The sequence below is a fragment of the Littorina saxatilis genome, linkage group LG11, assembly GCF_037325665.1.
Source record: "Littorina saxatilis isolate snail1 linkage group LG11, US_GU_Lsax_2.0, whole genome shotgun sequence".
NCBI lineage: Eukaryota > Metazoa > Mollusca > Gastropoda > Littorinimorpha > Littorinidae > Littorina > Littorina saxatilis.
Window position 1 is genome coordinate 6,732,417 of NC_090255.1, and position 13,702 is coordinate 6,746,118.

Genomic DNA, 13,702 nt, shown 5'->3' on the forward strand with positions numbered 1-13,702 from the left:
CCTCCTCTTGGGGGGACTTAACGATGTTTTGTGTCTATATTCTCGGCTGTTTCAGGCGCGATCGGCGGTTCCCGCCCTCCCGTTTCGTCAGCTTCGCACTGTGGCCTAGTGCAAATGGCCTGTTCGGTTCAGCCCGTTTTTTGCCTCTGGTGGCTCTGGGCTGTTCTCGAGCACCCCTTCCTTTTAGGAGGGGGGGCCTGCTCCCTGCCTGCGTCTAACCACTCTGATTACCGCCGGTACTTCACAGTGTGTTACGCAGCCCCCCGCCATTGGGGGGGGATAGGGGGGCGCTCCTGCGTCGCACCGTCGCCTGGTGCAAACGGCCAGCTCGGTTCAGTCCTTTCTGCCACTGGTAGGCTGGGTTGTTCGCGAGCACTCTCTCCGTAAGGAGAGGGGGTCTGCTTCCTCTCTTTCTCTTCCCGCTCAGCTTGCTTTTAGCAACACTGCAGTGGGAAGTCAGCTCTCTCCCCTTGCGGGAGAGGGAGAGAGGGGGCATGGTAAGTCACAGCCTGGGTTTGGTCCCACCTTGTCCCACTGGGGGCAGGGGGCTGTGTTAGCTTCCCACCCTTTCCCGCCCCCCGGGCGCGTTGGGGTGGCGGCTTTCCAGGCTACGTTACATACCCCTTCTCTGCTCCATTTGGGGCAGGGTGGGGGGGTATCAGTGGCTCACTCTTTCCCGCCCGCTGGGCAGGATCGGGTGGGGGCTGGAGCAGCGTTCCACCCTGTCCCTCCCTCTGGGTCGGACGGGGTGGGCGCTGTTGGACTGTCTTCACAGTCTGTGCCTCTATTGTCCTGGCCCGACAGTCGTCCTCCTCCCCTATCGGGTTGTGTGGTCGGTGGGCTATAGGATTACGGCAGGTGGACGGAGGGGGGTCGGTTCGTCTCTCTCCGTCGCTCTTACTGCTGCGACGAGCCACCCCCCTCCTCATCTGGGGGTGGCTTGGCTCAGGCCTTGCTACACAGTGGGGGTGCTATGTACGGCTTTCCAGGCTACCTTACATACTCCTTCTCTGCTCCGTTTGGGGCAGGTGGCTGTGTTAGCTGCCCGCGCTCGTCGCGGGTAGCGGTCGCGAAACAATGAGCTTGACTCTCTTTTGTTCTCGGCAGGGTGTCTCGCACAGTGGTCAGGGAACAATGAGCTTTGCTCCGTTTTGTTCTCTGCACGGGCTGTGCCGGCTGGCTACATGGTCAGGCGGAGACTGAACGTACCCTTTCTCTCCAGTCTCCCATTCTTTGTGTTCACAATGATCTGCAGGGACTCGGCTTTAGTATCGCCTGGCCGGTGGTCATTGTCCGTAGCCAGCGTAGGTCACCCCCCCCCCCCCCCTCCTAGGGGTGGGTGAGTGATAGGGCTACTTGACTTCGGCAGGTGGACGAGCGAGGATCGGCCGTTTACGGCCGTTTCTCTGTTTCAGTCCTTACCCCGTCTTGGGGTTACGGCTGTGCTGGACCGCCCCCCTCCCCGCTTGGGGTGGGTTGTGGTCATACCAGGTAGTCTGGTTCTTAGCACTGAGATGCTTCTCTCGCACAGCGGGTGGGGTAAGACGCGCCGGGCCCGGCTTTGTCTTGCTTCTCCACTCTCTCTTCTTCTTGGCAGAGATCTGTGCCAGTTACCAACCCCTCTTCCCCCCACCTCTTGTTCAGGTGGGCGGTTTTGGGTTGGCAGTCAGAGACTGATCACGCTTTTCATCCACACTCTTGGCGGGTTATTGGCAGGAGATTTAGTGCGCGACCTCCCCTGCCTCCCCTCCTTTTGTGTTTTACACAACTGGTGGTTAGGTTCGGACTTCTTGTTTAAGGAGGGGGAGTGTATAGGGTTGCCTACTGGTTGTAGGCTTCCCATACATAGAGCGGCTGCTGTTGCAGTTTACTTTGGCCCGGATAGGTTGGGGGTGTCTCTCTTCCTTCCTCTTCCGGGATGCCTTTGGGTTTTCACAGGCTTTCTGGCAATTTGTTTCATTTGCTGAGTCTGCGGTGATTGCCTGCCACATGCCACACTTTTTGGCTTGATCCGCACCTTAGGATAGTGGTCTTCAGCCTACACCTTTCCCGCTGCTTTTTACGCAGGGGACTGCTGGCTTCGGGGTTTCAGGCTGCTTCGTCCTCACTTTTAGTGCGGAAGAAGATAGCAGGGAATTTTTCAGGCTCAGGGTCTGATCCGGACTTTTTTATGGCCAGGGGTTAGTTTCTGGCTTCTCTTACAGACCACAGGGAACATGGAGTTTTCATGATATTACTCCTCCCTCTCCTCTCTGGAGGAGATAGGATGGCATGGTTTGGAGTTTTCTGCTTTGGCTGAGACTCTCTTCTGTGCTTTCTTATAGGCAATCCTATCCTCCCGGAACGCTCTTTTGAGTTAGGGAGGATGCCTTGGATAAGGCTTTAGCCAGGCTGCTGGCAGCTTGGGCTAGGGTCGTCACGGAGCGGAGTGGTTTCTCTGTGACGTTTTAGGCCCACACTGTTTTGGCTTGGTGTGATCTCCTTCCTTTACAAGGGGTTTGATTTCATGCTGGTTGCAGGAAGCCAGGGTCAGGCTTTTTCGGGGGTTGTTGAAACCTACTCAATAGCTGGAATCTTTCCCTTCCTTCTTGGACCTCTGGCAGCACATTTAGGCGCTCCCAGTTGCAAAGGGGTGTTTTGGTTCAGTGTCGCCTCCCTCTCTGCGGGAGGTGGGTCGGCATGGGCTAGAGCTTTCAGCTTTGGCTGAGATTTTCCTCGGTGCTCTCACATGAGCTTTCCTTCTGTGTTTATGCACACAGGAAAGGGCTCGGTTTCTGGGGGTGTTGGTCTCTGGACTTTCTCGGGGGCTGGTTGAGCTTTTTCAAGGTCAATCAGCTTGTCAGCTGCACTTTCTTTTGGTGTTGAACCAGGTTTTTTGCCTGGTGCTCTCAGTAACCAGGCTAAATTCCGAGCTGTCCTTATCCCAGGTTTTTTACCTGGGCATGCTGTTCGACTTTGTCTCTTGGAAGGTTTATTCTTCACACAAGAGAGAATAGGGAGGCTATAAGCTCTTTTCACTGCCAGACTGGCACGAGAGCAGGCCTCTGCGGGGTCTTTAGACCCGATCTTCGGTCGGACGGTATCGATAGCTATACTGGCTCTCTAGTCTTTCCTCAAGTTTTTTCGGGGGTTCGGCCTCTCAGGTCTGGGACATGAGGGTCCTCCTCCAGAGTGGGTTCCTCCACTCGGGAAGGTGGCTGGAATCCTTTTGGATCGCTCAGGGGACTTTTTTCCCTAGCTCTGTTTCCCCCTGGACTTAGACCGCTTTTTGGATGCGTTTTCGTCTAGATGGGGCCTGCAATGGTGATTGCAGTCTTGAGGCTGTGATGTAGACGTGAATCCTTGGGCTTCTCTTTTGCCTGAGGTTAGGAGCAGTGGCTCTTAGTCTACTAGCCTTTCCCTTTTTGCTATTTACAGGCATGGCCTGTTGCATTCGGGCAATTCTTCTGTTGCTTCTTATGTGAACTAGCTGGGGTGAGCAAGTTCTCGCTCCCTGTCAGACAGAGTATAGGGGATTCTGATTGGGTTTCACACTAAATCATTTTTCTCAGGGGAATTTCTCCCCGGCCAGCTCTGCGATCTGGCCGACTCGCTCAACAGGTCCTTTCAGGGCTTGCACAGGGGTTGGCCCTTCTGCTGACGGGTCTGGAGGCGTGCTGTTTGTGTGTTAGATCATGGGTTCTGACTCTGGTCTTTGGGAACGAAGCATATATTTCCTCCACTTTATCTGTGTATGCTCCTTTTTTGGCCCCCTTGGCCAATTGGGGATTTAGAGCGGGGGTGCAACTCCTTAGCGCCCCTCTCTCAAGCCAGGTGGTTTTTCACCTCTGTTTCAGTTTTTGGCTTTGGACAGCTGGGCCTCTTCTTTGAGGTTCCGGCTTATCGGCTATCTCAGCTGTTTTGAAACAAATAGGCCTCTCTTCTGTTGCTCATGGCGCTCTTGTCGGCATGATCAAGGGACCTTGTTTTACGAGGTTTAGAGGCTCCCCCTTGTTTAGCGCGTGGGACTTTGTTCTACTTACTCTGGGCCTCAGCCCTATAGGGCGGTGAGGCACATGCGTTTTTGGGGTTTGCCAGAGGATGTAGCCTTAGGGCTTTTGGTTCCGTTTGTTCACGGTTTTTGGCCAGGTTTTGGGGTTTCAGAAACCTGGTCAATATCCTCTGGTGTTTGATTCCCTCCTCTTGGGAGGATTATCGCTCCGGGAGATTCGGATTTTCTAACTGTCTGGTTGGACTTTTTTAATCCCTTTTTTGAAGTTACTGTCTTTTGGAACCACGAGCTTTAGCTCAGGTTCTTATTTCTTTACAATGGAGCGAAAGAGACGTCTTTTAGTTGTCTCTCTTTAGGGGCTCTGCTACATTCATAGGACAGTCCTATGAGTGGTGCGTTCCGAACAGGGGGGGGGGGGGGGGCGTTCAGTCCTCCCTCTATTCCTTTTCAGGCGTTCGGGAGTCTGGTGTTCTTCTCTGGCTGGTGGTGTTCCTCTCGCCTATGCGAGGTTTGCCAACAGCTCGGGTACAGATTTTGTGCTTCTTTTATTGCCGTGTTGCGTTCTGGTCGCCTAGGCGAAGCTTTGCAAACGGCTTACTGGAGATCAGATGATGTGTTCATCGGTTTCTATCTTCGGGATATCTCCTGCACGCGGCTTGATGGCTCCAGTTCATTGCTGGTTTTAGTTGCTGCAGGGCAGGTTCTTACAAGGACATAAGTAGGTTCCCTCCACCTTTAGGAGGAATCTGCATTCATAAGAATTGGAGTAAGAATATGTGATTAAATCGAAAATTTTTAATTAAATTTTGATTTAATATAATATACTTACCCAATTCTTATAGTTAATACCCTCCCATCCGTCCCCGCTGGATTATGTCCTTGGGGGTTTGTTTGACAAATAGTCTCGAATGATTATTACGGATGCTGGCGCTCACGTGGTGCGCAGGGTGTTATGGGTAACCGAGCAAGGTCAGGCCATAGCAACGGCTATGGCGTCGCTTTTAGCTTGGTTACCACCCTACTAAGGGCAGGTAATTTGAGAGGTTTTTCGACATCTAGCATGTGGGACTAAAGTCAATGCATTCATAAGAATTGGGTAAGTATATTATATTAAATCAAAATTTAATTAAAAATTTTCGAATTGAGTGTTTTGTTTGAAGTTTAAATGTAAGAGAATTTAGTGTTTTGTTTGAAGTTTAAATGTAAGAGAATTTAGTGTTTTGTTTGAAGTTTAAATGTAAGAGAATTGAGTGTTTTGTTTGAAGTTTAAATGTAAGAGAAATGAGTGTTTTGTTTGAAGTTTAAATGTAAGAGAATTGAGTGTTTTGTTTGAAGTTTAAATGTAAGAGAATTGAGTGTTTTGTTTGAAGTTTCAATGTAAGAGAATTGAGTGTTTTGTTTGAAGTTTAAATGTAAGGGAATTGAGTGTTTTGTTTGAAGTTTAAATGTAAGGGAATTGAGTGTTTTGTTTGAAGTTTAAATGTAAGGGAATTGAGTGTTTTGTTTGAAGTTTAAATGTAAGGGAATTGAGTGTTTTGTTTGAAGTTTAAATGTAAGGGAATTGAGTGTTTTGTTTGAAGTTTAAATGTAAGGGAATTGAGTGTTTTGTTTGAAGTTTAAATGTAAGGGAATTGAGTGTTTTGTTTGAAGTTTAAATGTAAGAGAATTGAGTGTTTTGTTTGAAGTTTAAATGTAAGAGAATTGAGTGTTTTGTTTGAAGTTTAAATGTAAGAGAATTGAGTGTTTTGTTTGAAGTTTAAACGCAATGAACTGTCACTGTCAATCAATCAGATGTGGGTTATGCAAATTCAAGGCGTGTGTGCACTCGCATGTGTTAATTAAGTATTACATTATAATAAATTATCAAGATAATTCTTGCTTTATTGTGAGTGTGTTGGCTGTTTTGTGTTATTTTTCTTTATAATTTTGCTTTGTAACAGAGTTTTTATTGTTTTCTGAAGTGGTCTTCTATCTGCTTCACAAGTGTTCATTTTCTTGCTTCAGTAATAAGGTGCGACTGGTGTTTGATTACAGAATGGAAATGCAACCAATGGGAGCGCAGGCTATGCCAAAGCTACGGACACTGCAAAAGTATTCACTGACCCAGGTAAGTAAATATTAGCTCGACATGCAAGTACGGTGGAACCCCCTTTTTGAGACACCCCCCCCCCCCCCCCCCCCCCCAATCTAAGACTTCCTCCTTTTTCAAAACCCTGTTTTTTTTTTAGACTTTCTATTCATAACCTTTGGGAGATGTCTAAAAACAGGAAAAGAAATTGATGAACTGTATACATGTCAGGGTGTGTGTGTGCGTGCGTGTGTGTGCGAGTGTGTGTGTGTTTCTCCGGTATTCAGGGGACCCAGTTCTTGGACTGGGTGGCCGAGTGGTAACGCACTTGCGAGAGGTTGCGAGTTCGACCCTGGGTCAGGGCGTTAGCAATTTTCTCCCCCCTTTCCTAACCTAGGTGGTGGGTTCAAGTGCTAGTCTTTCGGATGAGACGAAAAACCGAGGTCCCTTCGTGTACACTACATTGGGGTGTGCACGTTAAAGATCCCACGATTGACAAAAGGGTCTTTCCTGGCAAAATTGTATAGGCATAGATGTCCACCAAAATACCCGTGTGACTTGGAATAATAGGCTGTGAAAAGTAGGATATGCGCCGAAATGGCTGCGATCTGCTGGTCCGTGTGAATGCGTGATGTATTGTGTAAAAAAAAATAATTCCATCTCACACGGAATAAATAGATCCCTGCGCCTTGAGTCCGAGTCTGGAGATACGCGCGATATAAAACTTCATATGTTAATATATTAAATTGACCGCCATTTTAAGACTCTCTCCTTTTTAAGACCGGATTTTGTCCGATGTTTGGAGGTCTCAATGACTGGAGGGGGGTTCCACGGTGATTGAGTTAGTGAGAGTTGTGCGGAACCAATCTCCTGGCGCCTGAGAGAATAACAAATCTTGACATGAACATCTTTCTTTATTTGGTGTTTAACGTCGTTTTCAACCATTCAAGGTTATATCGCGACGGGGAAAGGGGGGGGGATGGGATAGAGCCACTTGTCAATTGTTTCTTGTTCACAAAAGCACTAATCAAAAATTTGCTCCAGGGGCTTGCAACGTAGTACAATATATTACCTTACTGGGAGAATGCAAGTTTCCAGTACAAAGGACTTAACATTTCTTACATCTTTCTTTCTTTCTTTATTTGGTGTTTAACGTCGTTTTCAACCATTCAAGGTTATATCGCGACGGGGAAAGGGGGGAGATGGGATAGAGCCACTTGTCAATTGTTTCTTGTTCACAAAAGCACTAATCAAAAATTTGCTCCAGGGGCTTGCAACGTAGTACAATATATTACCTTACTGGGAGAATGCAAGTTTCCAGTACAAAGGACTTAACATTTCTTACATACTGCTTGACTAAAATCTCTACAAACATTGACTATATTCTATACAAGAAACACTTAACAAGGGTAAAAGGAGAAACAGAATCCGTTAGTCGCCTCTTACGACATGCTGGGGAGCATCGGGTCAATTCTTCCCCCTAACCCGCGGGGGGTTTGACATGAACAAGCTTGCTTAAAAGTTTCTCACATCTTAAAATAACGCTCTGCCTCATGCATTTGTTTAAGATTTTGACATTCAGTGGTTGTTGTTATGACGCTATTCTTGTGGCCTGTTGCAGAAGGAAGAGAAACTCTGCTGGGAGAAAAGGAACTTGATGAAAAGGACGACAAGAAAGTGGAGATGGATGTGAGAATTTTAAATTTGTCTCTCTCTCTCTCTCTCTCTCTCTCTCTCTCTCTCTCTCTCTCTCTCTCTCTCTCTCTCTCTCTCTCTCTCTCTCTCTCTACCCCCTCTCTCTCTCTCTCTCTCTTTTTCTACCCCCCCCCCTTTTTAAGACCCCCAATTTACACCACAGTGGATCGTAAAAGACCTCGATCATTCTGACGTAAGGGCAGGTGTCTGATTACACCAAAACACGCACATACCTGGGAAGTGCGACTCTATTGCTGCTATCATTCTACTGGGAGAAAGCGACCTGAATTTCCCAGCGCTGGGAAAATATGAAATTAAATGAAAACTGACTTTTGAGTCTTTGTTTCAGATGCAGAAAGGGAGGGATGAGATTGAGGACAAGCCAGAGACCAAGCAGCTCTTCTCCTTTCTACAGATTCTCACAGCCATCTTTGGCTCTTTTGCTCACGGCGGCAATGACGTCAGGTAGGTGGCACCTTGCTACTTCCAGCCGGTTCTAGCCTGTAAAGTCACATAGTTCTGAATCCACACGTACTGCAGTAAAATTCTGTGCACTCAATTTGAGGCCAAACGAGATTCTGTAGCTTTGTATTGTCTGGTGTATTTTAGTCCTTTGGTAAAAAAAAAAAAAAGAAATTTGTTTCCAATGACCAGGCGAAAAGGCTGGGGTTAGTTGGTCAGTTACTGGTTTTTTTTTTTTTTATCAGAGTTTGATTTAATTTACATGCACACATTTGGCTTTTTATTGGCTAAAATCTTGCGAGCTGTATCCTGTATATATAGGAGAAAAGGGACTTTTCTTGTAAAGACTGCAAAATCTAACAACATTTTGTCATTAAAAAAAAAATCGGGGGGGGGGGGGGGGGGGGTGAGGTCTAGGGGTAACATAGGGTTGGTCAGGGGATCTGAAACATCCATGTTTATTTCTTGGCCTCTCATGAAAACAGTAAAGCGCAGAAGCCAACTGATCATGGTTGAATGCACATAGACAAAGAGTGTGTAATGGGCGTTTAACCATGCATCATGTACAGTGGTACCTGTGATGAAAGGACGCCCTTGGGACCAGCCAAAAGTGTCCCTACGTTGCAGGTGGCCTTTCATGACAGGTATACTTTGGTAAAGATAATATAAAAAGGGACAAGAGGTGTCCTCTCATGGGAGGGTCCTCACATCGCAGGTACTGCTGTACATCCAGAGTATTCTCCCTTTTGTTTGCAGTAATGCCATAGCCAGCCAACTGATCATGGTCGAATGCAGACAGTTAGTTTATAACGGGTGATTAACATGCATGTACATCAAGAGTGTTCTCCCTTCTGTTTTCAGTAACGCCATAGCCCCCCTGGTGGCGGTGTGGATGATCGCTCACGAGCAGAGCGTGGCACAGAAGGCGCCCACCCCGATCTGGGTTCTGTTCTACGGAGGGGTGGGCATCTCGGTGGGACTGTGCGTATGGGGTCGGCGCGTCATCAAAACCATGGGGGAGGACTTGTCCAAAATCACACCTTCCAGGTGAGTGCTGGGGTGGAAAATAATGAATGTAAATAAATTATAGAAAGTTGTTAGTAAATTTGTTAAAAACAAGATAAATTGTGCTATTCTATGGAGGTTTGAGCATTTCCAGAGCTGCCAACTGCGTTCAGCGTAGCATGCTACATTTTAAGAGCAATTGCTACGTCAAGCTAATGATTGCTATGCTTAAAACAGATGATCACAAGCATGCAACAGTTCCTTCTTATTCTGTGAGTCCTGGAACTCATTTCGGCTTTCCACTCCGTGAAGCGATCACAAAATGGGTCATAAAATATCATCTACACTGAAAAGTAGCACTGCAGATATTCCCTAATGGACATTTTTGTTTGTTCCTGCATTCTCATGAAACTCGTGTTTATTCTTGTGCAAGATGGCATAAATGTGGATGTGGGAATACATTTTAGACAGTGCTACACTAAAACTGCATTTGCTAAGCTGAAAATTACCCAACAAATTCTAAACTGCTACTACACTCGCAAGGGTTGACAGGTGTGAATAATCAACCAATATTTTTTGTCTGTCCTCAGCGGGTTCTGTATAGAGATCGGCGCGGCAATAACAGTTCTCGTCGCTTCCAAGCTCGGCATTCCCATCTCGACCACGCATTGCAAAGTCGGCTCCATCGTCACGGTCGGACGGGTTCGTTCACGCTCCAACGTGGATTGGTCGCTGTTCCGGAACATTTTCATCGCCTGGATCGTCACACTGCCGGCGTCAGGGGCGTTTAGCGCGGTGCTCATGGCCATTTTTAAGTACGCGCTTTGATGATGATGAATGTTGGGAGGGGTGGGATTGGGGATGGGAGGGGTTGCTTGAAATTGAAACTAAGCACCAAAGTACGTACATGTATCCTTAAAAAAAATAAATAAATAAATAAAGATTAAAAAAGGAAAAGAATTGGACGGCTCTGTCTGTTGATAATTGTTTTATGGTTGACGATTGGTACAATGAAATTGTGTAAATAACAAGTCTTAAAGGAAATCAAGACAAACTGCTGAACCTATTACCTGAAAATGTACATTCTGATCTGGTTTGATTTTTATTCTTGGGATAATCTTATGATAATATAAAATTATGTATTCGTGCATATCAAAATGCTCACATTTGAAATATTTTCAGATTACACTGATTTTAAAATGTAAGAAGAAAAAAAATAGATTAACTTAAGAAAAGAAAATATTATAAAATACACAATATTTAAACTGTCCCCCCTCTCCCAACAAAACTGTGTGTGTGTTGGCAATGGCTTGGATAATGCATGGTTATAATATTGTGTGTGATGACAATCTTAGAACTAGCAAAACAGTGGCCAGTAAAACCAGTGCGTGACGATTTTCGGAAATAACTCTGTCAGGTTTGTATGGATTGTGGAAGAGCACATGAGCACGTGTTTTCGACACACCTCTCGCTAGTGATTGGCCCCTCCAATGTTGTGTCAGAGGTTTTGGCGGGGGGGGGGGGGGGTGGGGGGGTTATTCACTCTTTCACAACCCAGACAAACCCAACAGAGTTATTTTGGGAATTTGTCTATTGTATCTGAAAGCAGAAGTAACCAACATTCCTCACCTCAAACCTCCACCTATTTCCTGAAGTATATTACCCCCTTTCTCCCTCCAGCCCCGCTCAATCCCCCCCCCCCCCCCCCCCTCCACCCTCCCCTCCCAATCCCCACAGACTTGGGAAAACACCACCTCCCCTCTCACCCACACCCCAGGTTCTTCCAATATAACTTCAGTTTAGAATTCGATCATTCCAGTAAGAACACCTTAGTTGTAATTAAGTGACTGAAAGTGCACAGTGATTTAGAGTTTAGAACCATTCAACGGTTGTGTGAATAACAGTCAAGAGTTATGTCCCCTGTGTGCATTTACCAAAGATTGTTTCGCCCTGACTCACTTAGCCCTGGGATGAAGTGTATGAGAAAGTAACTAGACGGGTGGGAGCCAGCCTGATGGAGTTGTTGAAAATGAGTTTGGTTTGTGGTTCCAACCAATCTGGTTGAAAATTAGGTTTGTTTGTGATTTCAACCAGTTGAGCTGAAAATTAGGTTTGTTAGTGCATGATTCCAACCAATCAGACCCTGAAGCTTACTCCCACCCAGTTGTTAACTTTCTTGTGCACATCGGTCCTGTTCTTGGCTGTTGGGTTTTAGTGGACCCCCCTTTTAAGACCGTGACAAATCTGAGAAAATTGGGTCTTAAAAAGGAGGCAGTCTTAAAATGGGGGTAAATTGACAGAGGTTATGAACTGAGAATCTGAAAAAACAGGGTCTGAGTCTGACAGAGCTGCCAACTGCGTAGCATGCTATGCTTTAAGAGCAATTGCTACGCCAAGCTAAAGATTGTTGCGCTTAAACGGATGATCACAAGCATGCAACAGTTCCTTCTTTTTTGTGAGTCCTGGTACAGGGGTACCTGCAATGAGTGGCCCCTCTGATGAGAGGACACCTCCCTTAAAAGGACACATTCTGAGATCTCTGTCTATTATCTCTACCAAAGTATACCTGTCATGACAGGCCACCTGCAATGTAGGGACACATTTTGATGGTCCCAAGGGTGTCCTTTCATCACAGGTACCACTGTACTCAATTCTGCTTTTTACTCTGTGAAGCGATCACAAAACATTGTCTACACTGAACAGTGACACTGCAGATACTTAGTAATTAGCGTTTTATGGTCCTGCATTCTTGTGAAACTTTATTTGAAACATTTATTCTTATGCAAGGTGGCATAAATGCGGCTGTGGGAATACATTTTAGAAAATGCTACACTTTAAACACAATTTGCTACGTTTACATTTTCAAAAACGACATTTGAGGCTTTATTCGTGTTGGTGGCAGGTCGGAGACTTTTAAGACCTTGTTTTTTCAGACTTTCTGTTGATAAAGTCTCTAAATTAACGTCCATCCGTATTATAGACATCCTCCTTTATCAGCCTTCATTTTCTCCGATTTTTGGAGTTCTTGAAAGGGAGGCTCCATTTTATTTCTTGAATTTGTGCTCCTGTTGCGATAAGGAAATTGTGTACGAATAGGGCAAAGTTAGTGTGTAAAGGTTTGCTGGTTTGCTAAAGGCTTTTTTGTCTCTGTATACTGGTCTGTTGAAAATGCATTTATTATTTGATTTATTGCGCTAGTGTTTGTGTGCATAATTAGACATTTACATTTACATTTTGTTGAATATAAAAACAGGGCAATATTTTTTTTTGTGTGAAGTAGTTGTAAATTGTGATGAATGATTAACAGCTATTGTGTTTTCAGCGTAGCAATAGGGCCCGATATTTAGACGAGACAAGTATAATGCCGACGAGTCGAAGACGAGTCGCATTATACTTGTCAGAGTCTAAATATTGGACCCTATTGCTACGATGAAAACACAATAGCGTTTATATAGCTATTCTGACATTAAATTCTGTGTTAAAATCATGTTTTTGTCAGCAACAAGTACCAGAATGGTCCATGTCGTTGATTGCAGACGACGGTTCCCTTTCCGCATGAAGCCACGGAAATAACCGAACATTGAAAAACCCACGGACATGTATTACGGAGAAAACTTGAGATAACCGGATGTTTAGCATTACGTCAATATGCTTGGAATCATATGACGTCATGACGTATCATGCTTGCCTACGTATATTGTATGTTCGAAAGTCTGACTTCTGTTGGGAATTCGCGTGGTGAAGACTGCGGTAAATCTGTAGATGATAAGAGAACAAGGATTGTCTCAAAAGAAACAACTAAATGTTTCAGACCGGTAACTTCATTTCAACATTGCACTATACAATGGACGTTCTATGTGACAGGAGAGTTTGCTGATTTTGTGTTAAACATTGGAGAGATGATCAGATCGTCTGCTAGAATCAGAGATAGGTCGCTTCAGATTGCAGCTTCTGGAAATGTGCAAGGTTTGTTGCCTGTTAAAGAACTGGATTTTACACGTAATGTATGTCATGTACAGTAAGCAACAACAAAAACACACACAAAGCAAATGGCATCGTCTGTCGACTAGTCACAGAAACAAACCTGGCGAGGTATGCGTGTACTTTATACACGTGGAAGAAACCGGAACCATGCGTCTTTGTTTACGACAATATGCTTTTGGATATTGAGTAAAATGGCTGACTTCCGTAGCATTATGCTTTGATGATCGGAAGAGACCATCCAATCACAGCCCCCGAATTCCCCCACGTGTTCATCAGAATAGCTATATAACTGCATAACAGATTCTTTGCATGTATACAAAGTTTGCAATTTAACACATTTTGTGTTTTACAGAATGAATTATATACCAAGTGTATGAGGTATAACTGACTATTTCAAGCAGATATCACACAATTATAAAAGAACGTCAAATTATTTTGCAATATACATGTATAATGTACAATGGCTAGAGCTAGTTTGAATTTAAATATATTTGTGA

At 45.3% G+C, this 13,702-nt stretch overlaps 1 protein-coding gene across 2 annotated transcripts in view; it reads left to right on the top strand.

Moving 5' to 3' along the window:
- LOC138979640 (sodium-dependent phosphate transporter 1-A-like) overlaps nucleotides 1-10,719 on the top strand; it is a 40,082-nt gene extending 29,363 nt beyond the window's left edge. For both annotated transcript variants that reach the window (XM_070352357.1, XM_070352358.1), the window contains exons 10-14: nucleotides 6,026-6,098; nucleotides 7,681-7,748; nucleotides 8,104-8,219; nucleotides 9,078-9,263; nucleotides 9,812-10,719. In XM_070352357.1, coding sequence (XP_070208458.1) covers nucleotides 6,026-6,098; nucleotides 7,681-7,748; nucleotides 8,104-8,219; nucleotides 9,078-9,263; nucleotides 9,812-10,049 — 681 coding nt within the window. In that variant the 3' untranslated portion in view covers nucleotides 10,050-10,719. The remainder of the gene's footprint in view (nucleotides 1-6,025; nucleotides 6,099-7,680; nucleotides 7,749-8,103; nucleotides 8,220-9,077; nucleotides 9,264-9,811) is intronic.
- The last annotated feature ends 2,983 nt before the right edge of the window (nucleotides 10,720-13,702 follow it).